The 18,890-nt window shown below is 38.2% G+C and overlaps 2 protein-coding genes across 3 annotated transcripts; one reads left to right on the top strand and one right to left on the bottom strand.

Moving 5' to 3' along the window:
- Nucleotides 1–6,208: 6,208 nt before the first annotated feature.
- On the top strand, nt 6,209–7,602 carry RB195_012064 (uncharacterized protein; the record flags this gene model as incomplete). The annotated part of the gene is made up of 5 exons (XM_013452384.2): nt 6,209–6,274; nt 6,346–6,537; nt 7,110–7,226; nt 7,292–7,409; nt 7,475–7,602. 5 exons carry the CDS (start codon nt 6,209–6,211, stop codon nt 7,600–7,602), a joined length of 621 nt encoding a protein of 206 aa, XP_013307838.2.
- A 2,709-nt stretch (nt 7,603–10,311) lies between these two features.
- Nucleotides 10,312–14,207, bottom strand: RB195_012065 (uncharacterized protein; the record flags this gene model as incomplete). Of its 2 annotated transcripts, XM_064193743.1 has the most annotated exons (11): nt 10,312–10,430; nt 10,487–10,577; nt 11,455–11,603; nt 12,742–12,855; nt 12,954–13,128; nt 13,196–13,308; nt 13,398–13,505; nt 13,563–13,662; nt 13,732–13,859; nt 13,917–14,006; nt 14,162–14,207. In XM_064193743.1, the coding sequence occupies 11 exons, from the start codon at nt 14,205–14,207 to the stop codon at nt 10,312–10,314; spliced, it is 1,233 nt and encodes a 410-aa protein (XP_064051326.1). The 2 variants fall into 2 exon arrangements, with proteins under 2 accessions (XP_064051326.1, XP_064051327.1); XM_064193744.1 differs by lacking the exon at nt 14,162–14,207 and having other exon boundaries at nt 13,917–13,968.
- Nucleotides 14,208–18,890: the final 4,683 nt, after the last annotated feature.

Consider the following 18,890-nt stretch of genomic DNA (forward strand, 5'->3'; position numbering starts at 1 on the left):
AAAAGGAAGAAAAAAGAAAAAGAAAGACTAAGAGAGTCTCATCATATGGTGGTACTACATAGTTTGGCGCCTCGTTGAGAAATCAAATGTAAAGAAAAAAAATCCATACTACTGATCTCTACATTGTTCACTAATGTGGCCAATTTCTAATCGTTGGCATCGGCTCCCTTCGCAAGAAAAAAAAACTCTCTACTGAGAGAGCCGACGCCTACAGAAAGGTGGCGTTCTAAGGCGTCTTGTAGGGAAATTCGTGCGAGGAAACTCTTTCCTACGCCATTTTTCGGGATGATTAGGGGGATATTGAACGTGATCATGATCATCCATGCAATCTACTCTGCCTTTAACCTTATCTTTCCTTAGAGATCCGAATATCATTAGTTCCGTGGCACGATGTCTCTGAAAAATACTATTACTATAAAATAATAAAAGAAATGAGCAGTTACTAACACTTCGACGACAGTTTGTTCTTTAACTCTTAAAGCTTCTTAAGCTCGAAGCACTTTCGAATATTAGGAATAATAAATTAAGGATAATAAAGGTATAAGAGATAATAAATGAGAGCAAATATAAATGGAGTGGGTGTAGTGTAGCGGTTCGAGGTTCCGCCGCCTGCACAATCGATCGGAGGTTCGAATCCGACCTAGTGCTCACCAAACCATCTCTAGATTGATTGATTAACGCCAGAAACTTTAATCTTTTGTCCTTTAAGTAGATAATGTCAATATTTAGGGATTTCACGATTTCTCCAGCTGAAATACTTCAACCCAGTACACGAAAGTGTACAAAAAGCTAATGTACAAAAAGGTTGATCTACTGAAGAGCCATTAGTTTGCTTCTGTTTACGGAACACACATGGATATTTTCAAGCAATTAAAAATTTAATTGATTAAACGAGTAAATTTAAAAAATGAACAAATAAAAATAAATAAATGGCAAATTAAGTAGGTTGAAATTAAATCAAATTAAGGTGTCAGAGATAACAAATTCATTTAAAGACATCACCCCACGAATCTGAGGTGATGCAGATTTCAGGTGGAGTATTCGTATACGGGATGAGAGACTACAGAGAGGGTATGATTCCGTGCATTTCTTCCTAATTGCCGTAAAAAACGGCCCGGAAGATGCGGCGCCGCACAAGGCTGGCGCGCTCCAGTCGAACTCCCTGTAGAAAATAGTGCACCAAAACGCCTAATGCCGTATCTTCCGTGCCATTTTTTACGGCAGTTACGAAGAAATGGACGGAATCACCCCCCTCTCCATAGTCTACGATCCCGTATACGAATAGTCCACCTGAAATCTGCACCACCTCAGATTCGTGGGGTGATGCCTTTAAATTCTGTGTACCAACATACGTTGTCCACTAAGAGCCGGTTGTCTTAAAGGACCAACGGGGAAAAAAACTACCGATCCCGTGCATAGATGTGAAAAAGTCGCATTTTAGAGCATTTCATATCATCAGTGGGTACCAGTGCAGACCCTCATGAACTTAGTAGTGGGTCATCATGTCAACGAACATCTAAGAGTTGTTATTGGAAATAGTGGAAATATTTATTATTTCGTTTATTTCATTTACTGTAAACACAGAGATTGTTAGTAGATCAATTTACTTCTTATTTTCTCCCTTATACATTATTTTTTGACGTAAAACTCTTTAAAATTGCATTATTTTACTGTGCCTGCGAAAACATCCGGTAAACACGTACCTAGTTAGATGTTCGGAGACCACACCTATTTTCATCAATGAAAATAACAGAAAAATCTCAAAAAAAGAGAAAACAATCTCAAAAATGATCATGTATGACCTCTTTGAAACTTGGGGAACAGAAATAGAGAAATTACCTTATAGGAGGATATAATGATCTATTTTTATCTTGCCATTCAACCGTTTTCGTTATGCACTTTTCATTCCCAGGCTGAGGAGAAAAAATAAACAAAGCATTTCTCTTATGAATTTAAATTATTTGTTGGAATAGTTGATGATAAGGATGTCTCACGATTTTATTAGAATATACTATAAAATTTTTGCAGCCAGCCATTGAACGTGATCATTTATGACCATAATCAAAAATAATGTGTTGTTGTCTGCAGATGTGCAAAAAATGTGGATTTCCTTGCCAATTGGACCTGATCCAAGCTCCGAGTAACGTAAAAAAAAGTTCTTTCTTGTTGAATAAATCGCAGATAATTCTTTTAAAGGCAGCATACCAGGAATCTTACGTGATGAGGAAATCCAGGGCGAAAAAACTAAAGATGTGGATGTTGGCTGCGGGATCAGCGTTGTTTCCTTTCATCTCTCCCTAATCGTCCCAAAAAAAAACGGCGTGGGAACCATTTTAGTTCATACGAGAAACGTTAGAACGCTGCTCTAAGTATACGTTCTGGTCCCTCAAGCAACCTATGTAGGGAGAACAGGGAGTCGAGGAGAACTCACCGGATCTCGACCGCTGCGCAGCTGGATGCGGCGCGTGTACGAGGATTGCGCGTTGCAACTGACACTGTCGTGAAAAACGGAGTCCTTCATGTCTTTCTTTTTCACTACGATTAGGGAGAGATGAGCGGAACCAGATCTGATCCCGCAATCTACGATCCACGTTCAGAGCTTGTCCATCGGAAATCCATACCACGTATACCGTACCCACTTCAGATTCGTGGGGTGTAGCCTTCAAATAAGAATAGAACAAGTCAATATGTCTAGAAGAACTATTGTATCCCACCGAGAACGACCTGTTTACTCGTTGTTGTCGGTGCGGTGAAAATATTGATCGGTCAAGGTTCAGGTTCTGATTGTTTGAAATAGACAGTGATCGACGGCGACGGATGGCGGGAACTTCTTGTCGCACACGCACACGCACGCACACATTTGCGCAAAATAAATTGGTTCTCCGTTAGGATCAGGTGACAGTCAAGCGACTTCTTCAAATGGAATAATTCTGCAACAAAACTGTGCGTGTTCTATGCACCTCTGGATCCAGTTCCGCTTGCGCCTCGTACTTAATTTTTTCATTTTATTTTTCAACTTTTCTTTGTTCTTTGACAGGAATCTCGATTACGATCGAGTTATTGCTGTATTGCTTTGCAAAGACAGCAAAAAAGAGGTGTTTTAAGGCGGTTCACTAATTTTTTTTCTATTTTTTCTTGGTTTTTGTAGCCTAGGAGTTCGTTAAGGGGGGAGGTGGATCAAATTTGAAGAAAACTTGTGTATAAACAGTACGAGGACTATGAATTAATTGGAAAGAAGAACGAAGATGATTTAAGAAAAAAAATTGAAAAGAAAACAGATCAGAACAACGTCCGTGGATGCGGTCATCATTAATCACGCGGAGATGATAATAACAAGTTGGAGAACCCGAGTGTTAAAGAAACAAGGGTCTTAATGGACAGTACATATTTATATAAATATAAATAATAAATAAATAATAAGTAATAAAATTAGGAAATGATTGTGATCGTTTTTCGGATGATTGTTTGATTCCTCATAAAGTAACTATAAGTGTAACGCCAGACCTCAGAGTTCGGAGATTCAGGGAGGGGGAGGGGGTCTGCTGGAGGGCTTGGCCACAGCGCTAAATCATAGATCACTAGAGAATGAACATAAGAGGTTGAAGCTCGAAAATATAACGAAAATCACTTCTTTCACGTTCCATGGGGTTCAATGAAATTCTAATTAGTTTAAATAATTCGAATTTTGACGGGTCTTGGGACTTTATTCAAGTCTGTTGATAAATTAATTGTTTGTCAATTACTTTTTTTTACGAATTTTAGTGCTAAACGAGGAGAAAAAAAACGCTCACCAATGCTAAAGGATAAGAGGATAAAGTTTCTGGCGTTAAACAATCCGCTTGGGACCACGTTCACTTCAATTCGGAATCGTTTGGGGTTCTGGAGTGTGTAACTAGCCTATACAATGACCTGCTTAGGCTAGCCGATGGGTCAAGTCAATGTTTTTATCCTCCCAGACAAGTCTGGTGCCATTTTTTTGACTCCTGAGGAATGGAAGGCTGGGTGAGCACTTGGGCGGATTCGAACCTCCAATCGATCCGACCTCAGGAAGCGGAACCTCTAACCGCTACAGTACATTCGCCCAACGCTAATAAAGAACATCAGTTCTGCTTTTTTTTCTTGTTTATTCAAGCTCGTTCACCCGGTATGTGGGGTCTACAGGTGAACATTAGAGGGATCAGTTAGAGGTTTACAGTGACAAAAATTAATTTACGAATTTTAATTTAAGTCAAATTTACAGTGATGACAAAAATTAATGACATTTCTAAGCGGAATCTGGTGAAGAATCAATTATTGCAGAAAATTTGATGGAAAAACGAGTGGGACCTGGAGAAACTGTGAAGATCAAAATATGTTTGGATCCACGATAAGGCAGATTTCGAATCCTCTAAACTCACTGACTTCACTTTTATAGCTATAGTAGTTGACCTTTTTTCTTAGGGTTTTGTAACGAGTTACTTTAACGAAACAGTAACTAACGACTACATTTAATTTAAATTTAATTTTATTTTTCAGTTCCTTTGGGTAGTGGTAAGTAAGAAAAAATGGTAAAGGAAAAAAGAAAAAAAACCCAAAGATTTCACAATTAGTGTTGTTCTGTATACTTTCATGAGATTTTAGATTTTATACACCTTACATACACAAAAATACACACATACACACATACATACATACATACACACATACACACATACACACATACATACATATACACATATATATACACATACAGAAAAACAGACATAAACATACTCACAGACACACGCAGATTCACACATAGACACACATGCACACATACGCAAATACACACACATATACACATACACACATATATACATACATACATACATACATACATACACACATAGACACACACACATAGACACATACATACACACATACACACAAACATACACATGCACACATATATACATACACACATACATATACACATACAGACAAAAACACACATACACTTACGAACACACATACTCACAGATACACCCAAATACACGCATACACACATACACACATATACACATGCATAGATACACGCATACACCCATACACACCTACACATACACAAACACACACATACACACATACACGCTAACATAACCATGCACACATATGCATATACACACATGTATACATACACACATACAGACGAAAACACGCACGTACACATACGAACACACTTACTCACAGATACACACATACACGGACATACACACACATACACACAGACACACACAACAAGCATGCTTTTAAACCTTGTAGTGAACTGCGCGGCGCTAACAACTCCCCTTTTTGCTCTCTCCACCATTTGGCGGAAAATGACTATGGCATGATTTCTATCTTCACTTATGAGAGGTGCAAAAATCCCCTCTAAATCTAAAAATCATGTTGTTCAAAAGGTTTTCGTGCACGTGCATATGTTAAGCCACGCCCATAGGATCAACAACGAGATGATGATCTTCGTATGTCGTGGTGTACCGTAAGGCGCGTGACTACACACCATCCAAAACAACACCTTATGTGATGCTGGCTGTAATTTCCTTCGATGTCGTTCATCGTAGGTTCTGCAGAATCATGACATCTCGTTTTTTTCCCACTTTTCCTATGTAGTGCTCTCTCGAATTCCTTCTGCTGAACACGGCACTTTTTCCGTGTGGCGTCAATTCCTTTGCACACAGTGTATTTACGTACTCACGTAATATTTTAAGTTCTGTAGTTTTTCTGATCGATTTTGAGACATTTAAATGCAACTTTTGAGTAGTTCAAAGGATTTGGCCACTAATAATCGGAGATTTTTAGTCGGAAATAGAACAAAAAGGTTCCCCCACGTGGTATGTATGGATATTGATTGCCTCCTAAGACTTCTCCTATTGCCTGCGCATCAGGTGTTTTTCGTAAGAAGAACCTGTTGAGCTTGATACGCCTTATATTCCGCACGCTAATAGAGACAGGCATTGATGTGCGGTTATCCGGCTTCAATTTCAAGTCCTTTAAAATCCAACCTAACATATATTTCAATTAATTCTTCGTCTACGCTGTTGTTTCGCTCAATAACTCAATTTCAACCTCTATTGATTAGTTGATTGATTGGTAATCGCACTTGTACAAGGATGTACAAGAATTTCATCTGCTCCCTCTTCTTCCTCATGGTCAGCTAATCAATAGATCAATATAAGGTCCCATTTGTAGAATGAATCCACATGTGATCATGCTTGCAATTGTCAGTCATGTTATCGAATGGTTCCGTTTACTGCAGGTAATTTAAAAGTGAACTAACGCTTCTGGACATACTCCTTGCCTCTATAAATCAATAATTGATCGATTTAGTGCCGAAGAGCATACTGTTTGCTGTCGGTTGTGAACTATACAAATGGACTTATCATCGCGTCATGGTTATTTGGTGCTCATGGTGATGTGCTTGATCTTTTATACTGTATCGCATCGTGTCTGTTCGGAATCGCAGTCACCGCTCTATACTTGAATACACCATTGCTCATGATTCCAGATGTGATTTATAAGGTAGACTTTATTCACTTTTTTATGGATCTTATTGATGGTAATGATGTGGGCGAGCGATAAGCGACAGAACGCCGCTCATCCGGATGAGTATGGACTCTTTGTCTGGAAATTTATCACACGACAAATGAACTAAAGCGAGTCCTGTTAAGAATATATAAGCGCATAAATTGGATTTTGCCGCGAAAGCAGTGAGTTGAAATCCTATGGAAGCGGGTAGTGATTTAACACTAAGGCGAATATGATATTGAGAGGACGCGAGCGCAAGCGATAGTAACGACATAGTATAAACACTCACAGGCGGAATTTTGCTAGGTGTAAAAAATAATTAATATAAATAAATAAAAATATAATTCGCGCGAAAAAGAAGAGAGGAGAAAAAACGTGGATTACTTTGCGCTAGAAAAATAAACCAACCGAGCACATTGCATCGAGCGGCTTCAGAGCAGAGCGAGTATAAACGTCGATAGAGCGTAAGTAGATTCCAAATATTCCAAATTCTTGAAAAAAAGAAGAGAACAAAAGGAAAAAAAGTAGATTTCCGATTATTTATCTATGATATTTTCCACGTTCAGATGACTATTTCTTTTTGTGCACTGTTCTACGCCATACAAGAATTGGATACTGGAGCAGATGGAGCTCCATGTCATCTACTTCTAGTTGTAGCTGCGGTTGTGCTGCAATTCACTGAGGTCTGCTGCTTACTATAAACACCTTTTTTAGAACTATCACTTCCTTAAATGACTGTTATTTACAGAACTACGTTCTATTCTTATCCTTATCGGCGAAACAACTTGAAATGCAACAATTAGTACAGCGCCGACCACCGCCCAACTACGATCAGTTGTCCGTTTTGGAGCGGTGCCAACAATCCGGTACGACACTGCTTTTTCCCTGTTATTCCCCCGAGGCTATTAGTAGTTATTGTAGTGTGTTTCAGGACTACGCGTTACGGCTAAATTAACTCAGCTACAACAAACAAATGAGATAACTCGTCCAGAAACACCGCCACCCTGCTATGAGCTTGCCGTAGAAGCGCTTAAAGCATCATCACAGCAATGCTCATGATTTTCTGGAAATAAATTTTCAGATTTCTCTTCCTTTGCTACGGTTAATTTTGATCTTCTTCTTCTTCTTCTAAGCGGATTTCCATGAATTCTTCCTTCTCATTTTAATTTGATGTTTGTGATTTTTTCTGGACATCTCCTTGGAAAAGTCAAAAGATGAATTTCTGCTCATCCTGCATTTTACTACGGAATTCCCCTCACTCACTCACTGAACGGATTGCTCAAAGTTTTTAATTTTTGAAAGGATTTTTTAATGCATCGTAATGTTTTGTACATTTACATGCACTTTTAATTTTTCTTAATAGTATTTGGATCAATATTTATGGTTCATCGGCATCCATCTCAGAATTTTCATCTTTTTATTTCGCTTTGTTCCATCAGTTCCGGGTGCATCGACCATATGTGTCGCCGATTTGGTCATTTCTGAACTTTTACGTCATATACGTCGTATGTGACCGTGAAAGGTTTCTCTCATCTCCTCGTTGATCTCTTTGTTATCGTGTTGATTATGTTGTGTGTAATGTGGACCGTATTGTGTAATTGTGCGGAACAATTGTGATATTCACATGCAGGAATAAATGTCGATAAATCTCTTTGTTTTGGGCTTTTGTCAGCATAGCTGATCCGTATTGATTGGATATCGAATATACCAATAATTACTATACATTTCCGCTACTAGATACACAGAGATGAAAAGAGTAAAATAAGGGGAAATAAACAGGTGTAATTCCCGTAACTCCTAACCTTTTTTTTCAGAAAAGTTTAACTTTTGTTTCATGACTCAATATATGTATTTTACAAATGTGTATTTATTTCTATTTAAGTTCTGCATATATTTTCATAAAAAGTAAAATATTTATACATTTATGTTTATGAAAACGAGGAGGATATTTCAACTATCTTCGAGGAAGAATCAAAAGCTTCACGAGCACAGATAGGAAGCTCCTGACTTCTTCGCCTCAATATTAACGATTTTATGGTTGTTAGCGGCTTGCAGATGAAATAAATAATAAAATAAATAATAAATAATAAGTGTACATAAGTAAGAGTGAACAAGAATTCCTTCTCGTACGGAAATTTTTGATAAGAACGGATTTTAATGCGGAAAACAGAGGAAAAAACTAAATATTCCTTAGAAACTAAATATTTTTTCTGGCTGATGAACGTTTGAAAGCAATCCATTTATTTATTTTTTGTTTATTCATTGCACTCAGTGGTGCACTAACAGAAAAAAAGAAAGAAAGAAAGAGAACGGATAGAAAAATAAGAAGAAATGTCCATGAAGAGTGCAGGTGAAGAGCCCGAAAAAAAGGAACTTCTACCAAGCAAATTTTTTTCCTGTCACTTTTGACTCTCTTCGGTGTTTTTGTAGTTTGAGCCTTCTTTTCTTTTTCCTTTCTTTCTAAGCAGATTTTTTTTTGCATTAAAATAATCGTTTTTTTTTTGCTACCACCTTTTTTTTCTGTTTCACCTATGCTACAAAACCACTTTGTTGCTCTCTGGGACGATTTGTGGTGATCGAGCTCAATCAACCGAGAGCGGCGGTTCCTTAAAATAAATAATAAATAATAACTGTAAATAAATAGAGGTAAACAAGAAATTGAATATTTTTATATTGAAACGAGATTACGTTATAGAAATGCCGATTTGCAACATGTTCAAATAAATAAATAAGTAAATAAACGTACGTACATATAGGCATTATTCACACATGCTTCACGTTCATTTCTAGACTGCTGGGGGAAATTATTTTGGTTCAGTTTCAGAAATTTCTGGAGCTTGTGTTTATATTTTTGAATTTTATTCTTCGTACACTTATTAAATTTTACAAATTTTTTATTTCTAATTATTTATTTCACTCATTATTTGATATATTTTTTTGTTATATGAATATTTTGCTACTGTACTCGCTGGATCGTGTGCTAACTGCTCTATTCGCCTGTGGATCCGATAAAGGGAAGGTACAGTGAACCTGTAAGGTTAAGATATCGGAGATCCTCGAGGATACTGTAAAAAAACTTATTAGACGCTGAATCACAAGACGGAAGTTGTGGTTCCCAGCAAGATCTCGAGCTCCCCTTCATACTGTAAATGTGTGTAACGGATTTTTTTTTTTGTTTGTTAAGAAGTTGAACCGCAAAACGGCGAAAACTGAGCATCAGACCAACAAATTTGCCTTCTTCGGCAAAAATTATAGCATTGTTCCTCGTATTCGGATAGTTTTCCACATTTCGCTGAGTAAAGGCCGATAGTTCTGGTACTAATTAAATAAGAAATTAGAATTAATGTAATTTTATGCTCTTGCAGTTAGCACGTTGATGTGATTACTAAACTTATAGTTGGTCTATGGGAATTAGCGACGATAATCGCGTGAAATTTATTTTTTTTCCGATTTGTAGTATAAAATTTCGTTAATGAACAGCTGAGATCATCATATGATCCGGATTTTTTTTCTTCGTTTGATCTTCTAAGTGGAACACAGAACCATCAATTTTTCAAAATTTTATTTTTCAGAGATCATCATAATAGGAAAAGGAATGCAACAACGTAGAATTCTGTACATGTCAATCAAAATAATTGTAAAAATTAGTGGAGAAAAAAAAAACAAAACAGGAATTGAATACAGGGAACAAAGGGGAAGGGGGGAACGGCGCAATAACGCCATTGTTTACAGCGAATCACAAGAGAGCAATCCGAAAACATCAACCAATCAAACATTTCCGGCTTGTCTTCGTTGTTTCGCTTCTTTTTCTTCCAAATTCTTGAGGATATACTGACCAGATTTTGAGATGAATGAGAAGAACACAAAACCGCCAAAGATAATGCAGCCTGAAAAATCGATGTATTGATTGATTGCGGTAAGAGACGACGTCGAATTGAATTACCTCCAGTGGCGATTAATTGCCATGATGGTCTTGTGAAAAGGAATCCAGTTAGCGCTACTAATTCCAGAACGTAGACGAAACCGGCAACAACCTGAATGCGAAGTTTTATTATGGGTTACTAAGAGTGAAAGAAACAGTAAACAAGTAAACAACAACATTGCTGTTGTTTTCATATTCGCTCGCTTACAGCAATTTTTCTCGAAGGAGAACAAAAGACACCACGAAGTGGTGTTCGAGGGACGTTTGTTGCAGTCTTTGCTAACAAAATACGCTCAATTTTTTCATAAAAATATTCAGGATTAGAAGCCGCATTGGTTTTACTTTCTTACTTCACCGTTTTCTATATCGTTTTAGTATTAATTTCAAATATTATTTAAAAAAAAAACAATGATTCTATCTCTTTCCATCTTTCAATGCTTCGAGGGTTGTTCAGAATTAATATTTAGGGATCTCCAAATTTTTATTTTTGGGAATTAATTCAGATGATCCACCCATTAAAAGATACATATAGGGGAGTAGAGGCAGGATTTCAAGATCTAGACTTATTAAGAACAAATTATTAACATTACAGTACCTTTCGAATGAATCACAAGACGTTTCGTACGTTTCGTAAGTTCTTGTGATTCTTTTAGCAAAATGAGATGAAAAGGTCCTACATACATTATTTAGTGAAATTAAATGTGCAAATTTCACATTTTTAATTAAATCAAACTAAAATCAATTTTCTGTTGTGCACGTCTTTTTTTTGTGGATTTTCTGTTCGGGGAACGTCGTTATGAACAGTTGCTAGTTTTACAAAGACCAGTTTTCGCAATGCTGCGCAGAATTCCACCAATAAATTTGGTATCTTATGGTGCGATGAGCGAACGAACTGAATGTCCTCGAAAATTGCACCCGAAATGCACCGAAAACTGAGAACCGAAGAAAGGAAGGGTATGGAAGAGTGTTCGTGAACGGATATGATTCACCTGTCTATGTAGATGTGATCCGAGGAAACTTCCAACAGGTCCGGTGATCGATGAGACGGGAATTGATAGCGCGAAGTATTTCCAAGCCATCTCCGACACATCTCCCATCATTGCGGCACGATAGTAGAATCCAATCACAGCGTTTATTCCTTAAAATCAAAAGGATAAGCAATAAAGAGTCTAACGTTATTCAATCTGCTTAGGATGCGCCCCCACGATCAATTCAGAATCGTTTGAGGTTTACGAACGTGTAACTGGCCTATGCAATGAGTTCCGCGGGGTTAGCTGATGGGTCAGGTCAGTGTTTTTATCCTCCCAGACAAGTGTGACACCAATTTGTCGACCCCGGAGGGGTGAACGGCTCGGTGAGCACTAGGGCGGATTTGAACCTCCGATCAATCGTACCCGCAGCGGAACCTCTAGCCGATTGCGCCACACCTGTCTCATTCCTTAAAGGCATCACCCCACAGATCTGACGTGATATGGATTTCCGATGGTCAGAGACTATACGGGATCGTAGATTGCAGAAACGAGTGGGATCCTGCTCATTTCTTCCTGATCGCCGTAAAAAACGGCCCGGAAGATACGGCTTCGAGCGATCCGGCGCGCTATTTTCTACAACGAGTTCGATTGGAGCGCGCCAGCCTTGTGCACACGCCGCATCTTCCGGCCGTTTTTTACGGCATTTAGGAAGAAATGGACGGAATCGCCATCCTACCCATAATCTACGACCTCGTATAGGCATAACCCACCTGAAACCCGCACCACCTCAGATTCGTAGGGTGATGCCTTTAATATAAGAAAAAAAAAACTTCCACAAAATAATCCAGTAATAAATCGTCCAGCGCCACTTATACAGTTTTTTTTTTCTGGACCTTTATGTTTTCTTGTTATGCCAATGGGATTTCGGTGAAACATTAATTATTGGGCTGACGCTTCGACAAACTCATCTTCGGTGTTTTCGGGATGTTCTTGTTTTTTTTAAACAGTTTTTTTAGATCCCTTCAATTCGAATAGTGTACATTATACTGTGTGTGCATTGTTGTTGTTGTTGTTGTTTTGCCGATAACACCGTTACAGTTCGACGACTGCCAACGTATTCTATTTTTAGACACGCATAAATTTGAACCCCGCTGAGCGGGTTCTCGTGATCGCTATCGTCTGACGGGAATGGGAACGACAGCACCCGGCAACAACAACGGTGCAAACAGTTTCCAGTTAGGCCCAACACATACATAGGTCAAAGAACCCCGATCACCCTTCCAGGAAATGCATGCTGATGTTTACCTTTGAGCACAACAGTGGTGGGTGTGGCCGTCTTTTCCGTGACACGGAACAACAATGTGATGATTGAGAAGATGCAAATATCAACACCAGAACCAGCGAACGCATCGAACACGCCTAGAACAATCGATATATTGATTTTTTGCCGCTAGTTTACATTGTGAACAATTCTCGATTCCCTTCGAAATTTTCCTGAACATAAAGCAAAGACCAACCTCCAACAAAGCCGGTAACGAACAGCACGAAACCTTTCCAGAAACAAAACTCTGGGATTTCTCTGAATGTGGCCCTCTTCTTTTGAGAATTCAAAATCCCAAGCGCAATAGCGAACGCGGTCCAAATTGACACGAACAACATTTTCTTCTGAGGTCCAGAAAACAGTGGATCGATCTGCATTAAGTGAATTAATGTCGATGATCAATGTTGATCAATACTAGCGAATATCCGCGAAACTTACAAAGTGCACACCGACAACGAAACCTGGGATCGCTCCCAATGTTCCTAGGATAACAGCACGAGTCTCGATTTTCACTTTCATGAACAGCACACACATTAACGCTGAGGTCATGCCTAGAAAATCAATAATCGATCGACGGGAATGGTGCGTGAGGCAGTGATGGCGGAACTCATTGCTACCGTGATAAACAGGCGATCCTTACCGCATGACTGTATCATCAGGGAAAAGTCTCGGGCAATGCCGGGAGCGATATGCAGCGCCAATGTCATGACAGGGAACGCCACTGCACCACTACCCTCTGAGGTCATACCTACAAAAAGAGATGCTTATTGATCGATACATGGATTTGTGATCATCTATTGATTACCTCCAACAAATGAACCAAGAATCATTGTGACCGGCATGTGCCAATATTCAGGATACCATTGGAAGAAATTCCATCGAATGGCAAGCATCCACCAAAACGACTAGAAAAGCACGGGTATCGATCGTTAGGCGGTATCGATATTGTTCAATTGATAGTCGCAAAATCTTACCTGCATCAACACAAATGGGATCAGCATAGCAACAAATTTTCTGTATTTAATGAAGATCAAATCATGCCAAGTGGGATGTTCGGGCAGGTTTTGCAGTTCTTCCGCAGCATCATCTTCCAGATGTTGACCTGAAGATCACATTTGAATAATTCGTTATCTAAAACTGTATAGATTTCCTTTCGTACCTTCCAGAAAATATTTTCGGAACCATCGTTTCGTTTTTTGTCCACAAGTCATTGGTTCTGCTGGAACATAGGGGGTCTTGGGGGGATTTCCTGAAATCGAGGATAGCACTGTAACAGCAGTTGATTGATCAGCGTCGTAGCTGTTTATGGAAGGAATTTTCTAGTGGGGTTTAGATCAAACATGACTGGATTTGCAGCCACAATATTTTTTTTTCCAAAAGTGAATAGCAATGAAAATCCAATACCTCCCGAACGACTTATTTCCATTGGTTGAACTGTATCCATACCCATATTGTATGTAGCAAGTTCTCTGTAAACGTCAGGATTTTTCTTCCACACGAAAAAAAAAACGCGAAAAACGCCAAGAAAAAGCTGATGCAAGAAAAAAAACAGCGCATTGCAACGTTAACGATATGTTTTGATGAGAAATTTATCGTCAAAACAGAAACTGGAAGCAAATTAGATGTCAACAGGTTAGATGGTAGCGAAAAATTAATGATCTGTCAGGTATCGGCAGGAAGTTGGCCCGATGTTTATATGATTGTATGGTAATAATAACCATCATATAGGGGAAGAATCGGAGAGATTAACATATAATCCATCTGTGTTATGACTCAAACGCTACCGTTTATCGAATGTGAAAACAATTCTATTCTATTTTAGGTACATTTCCTTTTGTAGTGTAAAGTTTTTAATCTGCGCCGTAAAAAAAATAAACGGAAATTTGATGGATTTTCACCCAGCGGTGAAGAGTCGCCAACCGAGTACGGGACCTAGGACAAGAAGAAGTGTAGATGGCGAGATAAGTAGACCTTCACTAACGTGGTAGAACTAATAGAGCAAGAAACAATTTCCAGAGCAGAAAAAAAAGTGAATTGAAGATGGGTTCTGGAAGAGAAACTCGGCCGCATCCCCTTCAATAGCAACAGCATGGGCGGCTTTCGTTTCCTCCACGTTTTAAATTAAATTAAATTAAATAAGTTTATTTTCCTATTTAAATTCTATGATATACACATACAGAGTAGTACTAAAGATGATGATCGTCGCTCACATTAGAAATTTGATCAATTTTGTTCTTTTTTTTTCGAGAAGAAGGCTAATAACAGGACTCTCTGTCCCTTTCGCTTTCGATACTTTTGTACTTTTGTATAGTCTATTTCTAACAATTCCTGTAGATATGTGGCACAATCCTGAACGTAACTGCTCTCATTCATTTAAAATCCTCTTTCCAATTGACTGACTTACTTAGATTAAGTACAACCAAGAAATTCTCTTCAGGAAAAAAAAAACGGCAAAAAACTGATCAGGTTCAGATAAAACTTAGATATCGCTAGATTATTGATCCAAAAATAAATCCAATACACTCGGTAGATCCTTGTGCAGTGATAAATAAGAATTTCCACAATTTTTTCTCTAAAAAAAACTGTACAAAGCGCCAATGACCTTTCGAATTTGGAATCAATAAATTAAACCATGTGTAGCTCATAAATTAAACTATTCATAAAATCCATGTCTATCTTATAAACCTGAGTATTTTAGAAATAAAATTTTTCTTTTATAGTTCAAATTTTCTCATTTAAGCTCTGCAAATCATATTCGCAAATATTGATTAATCAAACAGTCGATCAGCTGTTTACAAATTTATTCACAGCCGCTGAGGAGAAACATCGAGAAGGCCGTTCCTTATAACAATTCCAGACACGCATTCAGCAAAGAAATAGCAATGTTAAAGATCATTTTTAGTTATTTATTTATATATTTATTCTCGAAACGACCTTACCGTAGTAAACTACCTCATTACAGTACCAAAAGTACAGTAAAAGTGGATTTTTAGTGCCTATACAGAGTGGAAGAGTCAGAAGAAAATATCTAAGACTACAGTCTTCCATGAAAAGAGCGGCGTCACTGATTAATTGAAGTTAGGTAGAAGAAAAACAGTGTTAAGTGCAAATAATGGAATACGGAGGGGTTAAATATCACATTATCGCTTAAAATTCCATGCACGCCACTAATAGTTCTAAGGACAACGTGTGAACTAAATCTAAAATACAAAGAACTAGGACAAGAACAGTTTCCGGTGATGTTGTGTGAAAGCTGCTGATGACTGAAGTAGGCGGTACGATGTACGCACGTCTTTTATACACACACCTACGTGGAAGTAATTCACGTGCACCACAAACCGTTGATGATAATGGCGAGAAACGGGTTCTTTCCCCCCTCCCAACGCTCACAACCCATCTCACCCACTCGCGCCAGCCACTGATCGCTTGTTACAATCCATCGAGCAGAGATTACGGTAGTTTAACGCTATCCTTTGTTCGCTTGCAGCGTAGTTTTACTGCTGACGTTTCGGGGGTGAGAGCAATGCCATGGTAAGGTTCATTCATCGGGTCGTAAATAATTCGTTTAATTGTCATTCAATCTTTCGAGTCGTTCATGAGATACGGTAGAACTGAAATGTTCTGACGTGTACGGTAAGAGTGAAGTTGTCGAGAGATTTAAGATTCCAGTGTCCGCCCAGGTTTCCTGGTATTCTTGGGAGTAATTACCATTTTTTTCATTTTATCTGGGAGGAAAAGAAGTTTAAGAAAAGGAGAAATTTAGAAACAGTAAAGAATAAAAAAGGACAGCTAGTAGATAGGGAAATCAATCACCGACAAAGAGAGCTGTTTTCCTCATTTAGGGAATTTTCTAGAAAAAAACTTTTACACCTTGTTTTTTTCTTAAAAAAATTCACCCTTTGAATTTAGTGCACAGTGATGAACATATTTTTGACATCAGCGACACCCATCCATTTGAAAAATTTATTCACTAAAATTACATTGAATTTTTTTTTCTCATAAACCGATCGCTAAAGAGATCGTTTGAGAAGAGAATTTCGTTCGAGTTTTCAAAAAAATTTCTTTTGAAGCAGCCAAAGAACTTAGGCACTAACCTTAAGCATGCGCACATTCTAAGTAAATAATAAACAAACTTTAAAATAAACGAATAAACAAACGAGTTTTTTTGCCGTTAAAGTGACAGTATTCACGTAGAATTACTCCCTTGTGTTCTTGATTTTTGATAACAAGAAAAGGATGGCTTGGAAAGATTGAAAAATCGCATTTCAAGCAAATTTATCAGAAGTTTCTCAAGACTAGCATTGTTGCATTGGAACCGCATCTTTCCCGGAGTTTCATTAGAAAAAAATCTCTTGCAAAATAATTTATATTCATGATGTCACGCTCGTAATCCATATCTGGCTACGTTTGTAAGCACGGCAGCGATTTTGTAGGATTCATTCAAGTGCTTCCCAACCATCGAAAAAGCGAGAACTGGCCCCTCTGGGAAATCCCCGAAGGGGAAATTAGATTAAAATGAATAGAAAAACGTCGAATAATTTGTAGTTTGAATGTTTTTTTTTTGTCTTGAACTCTCGGCTTATTCGGTCTGTGTTTTGCTATAGTGTGCCTGCGAGGTTTCAAAAGCCGAAACGTCAGGCAAATAAAGGTTCCATCTAAAAAACCTCGCAGGCACACTATAGCAAAACATCGAATATTTGTATTTAAACCACTTTTCATTATGTTTTTTCACGTTGTGCATCGATTATTCAAATTGACGAACGATCAGAAAAAGCCACTAAAATATCCACATTTCTTTGGATCAATCGATGATAAGTGCTCGAGATTTCCAGCAAAAGGCCTGTACTACCATAAGTAGGAAATATAGAAAGGAACATCACAAGTTGAGACATATGCAACCATACGGATGGTAAAAAGAAGTAAAATGTGAGAAAGAAACGAATAAAGGCAGTAAAGAAAAGTACCACACTACCATATGCGTCCTACCGTAACCACAGGTCAGATCGCCCACTTCGAAACTTAGCGGAGAGATAACCGCTATCGCTTGGTTATGGCTTATATATCAAGGACAGAGACGCAGAACCCTGATGAATCTGTCATCTGGTACTTACAGTAGAACCGTGCACAGAGCGCTCTATTATTATTTGATTCGTTAAATTAATTGTCTTGGAATGATTCATTGTCTTGCAGCGGATGTTACAGTAATATTTGTCATCGTTGTTATTTTCTTTTTCGTTCCTCATTCGAAAAAATCCTCTATTTGCAGTTCGCCGGGAAACGGAAACCGGAAACGATGACGTGAGCACACACACAGGGAAGCAGCTACAAATACACAGTATTGTGGTGTTTGACTGTAATATTTATTGTATAGACCGTAACAGTACATATCAATTAGGGTCCCAGGGTCCCCTAGAAACGATTATGATGTAGGTGTTTGTAGATATCGCATTGAGTAAGGAATAGAACGAAATGAGTTTTTGATCCGTGAACGAACTGACCATTTTTTTTCACATGACACGAGAGGATTTTTCCATGAAATTTGACAATCACCTGTGATTTCCATCCGATCACATTCGAGCGCAAGAATTTCCGGCTGCTTACATCACATGTCCAGAGATCACGACGCGACGTTGTCTTTCAATTAACGCCGCGTTGATTCGAGTACGAGAGAAAAGTGTCGAGGTCGTGCTATTCTTAGCATTAGCCGGAAGAAATAAATCTGTCGGCTGTCTTTACAGACGGTGCGTTATCAGCAGTTCTATTTGACTTATTAGTTCAACACAACAGTATCCTGGAGTGATTTCGGATTAGAGCATATGTTCGAGCGATTCCAAGAAGTTTTTCCAAAAAGAAAAAAAAAATTCCTTTTAATACAAAAAAATAATGAATGGAATAGAAAACATAAAATAGTAGACAAATCGTCGAAATACCTAAGAAATACCGCTTAGCTATGTACAGTGCATGTTTTATTCACACCACTCATTCTCTTTTATCAGAATCATCCAGGAATTTCTCGTATTTTCTCTTTTATAGAAATCATGGATTATAAAATCAACAGAAAAGAATCTTTCCTACACCTTTTTCCGATCAGAATAGCTCAAAACACTTCAGACTTCTTGAAAGATTTCTGTTC

This window comes from Necator americanus, chromosome III (assembly GCF_031761385.1).
Source record: "Necator americanus strain Aroian chromosome III, whole genome shotgun sequence".
Lineage (NCBI taxonomy): Eukaryota > Metazoa > Nematoda > Chromadorea > Rhabditida > Ancylostomatidae > Necator > Necator americanus.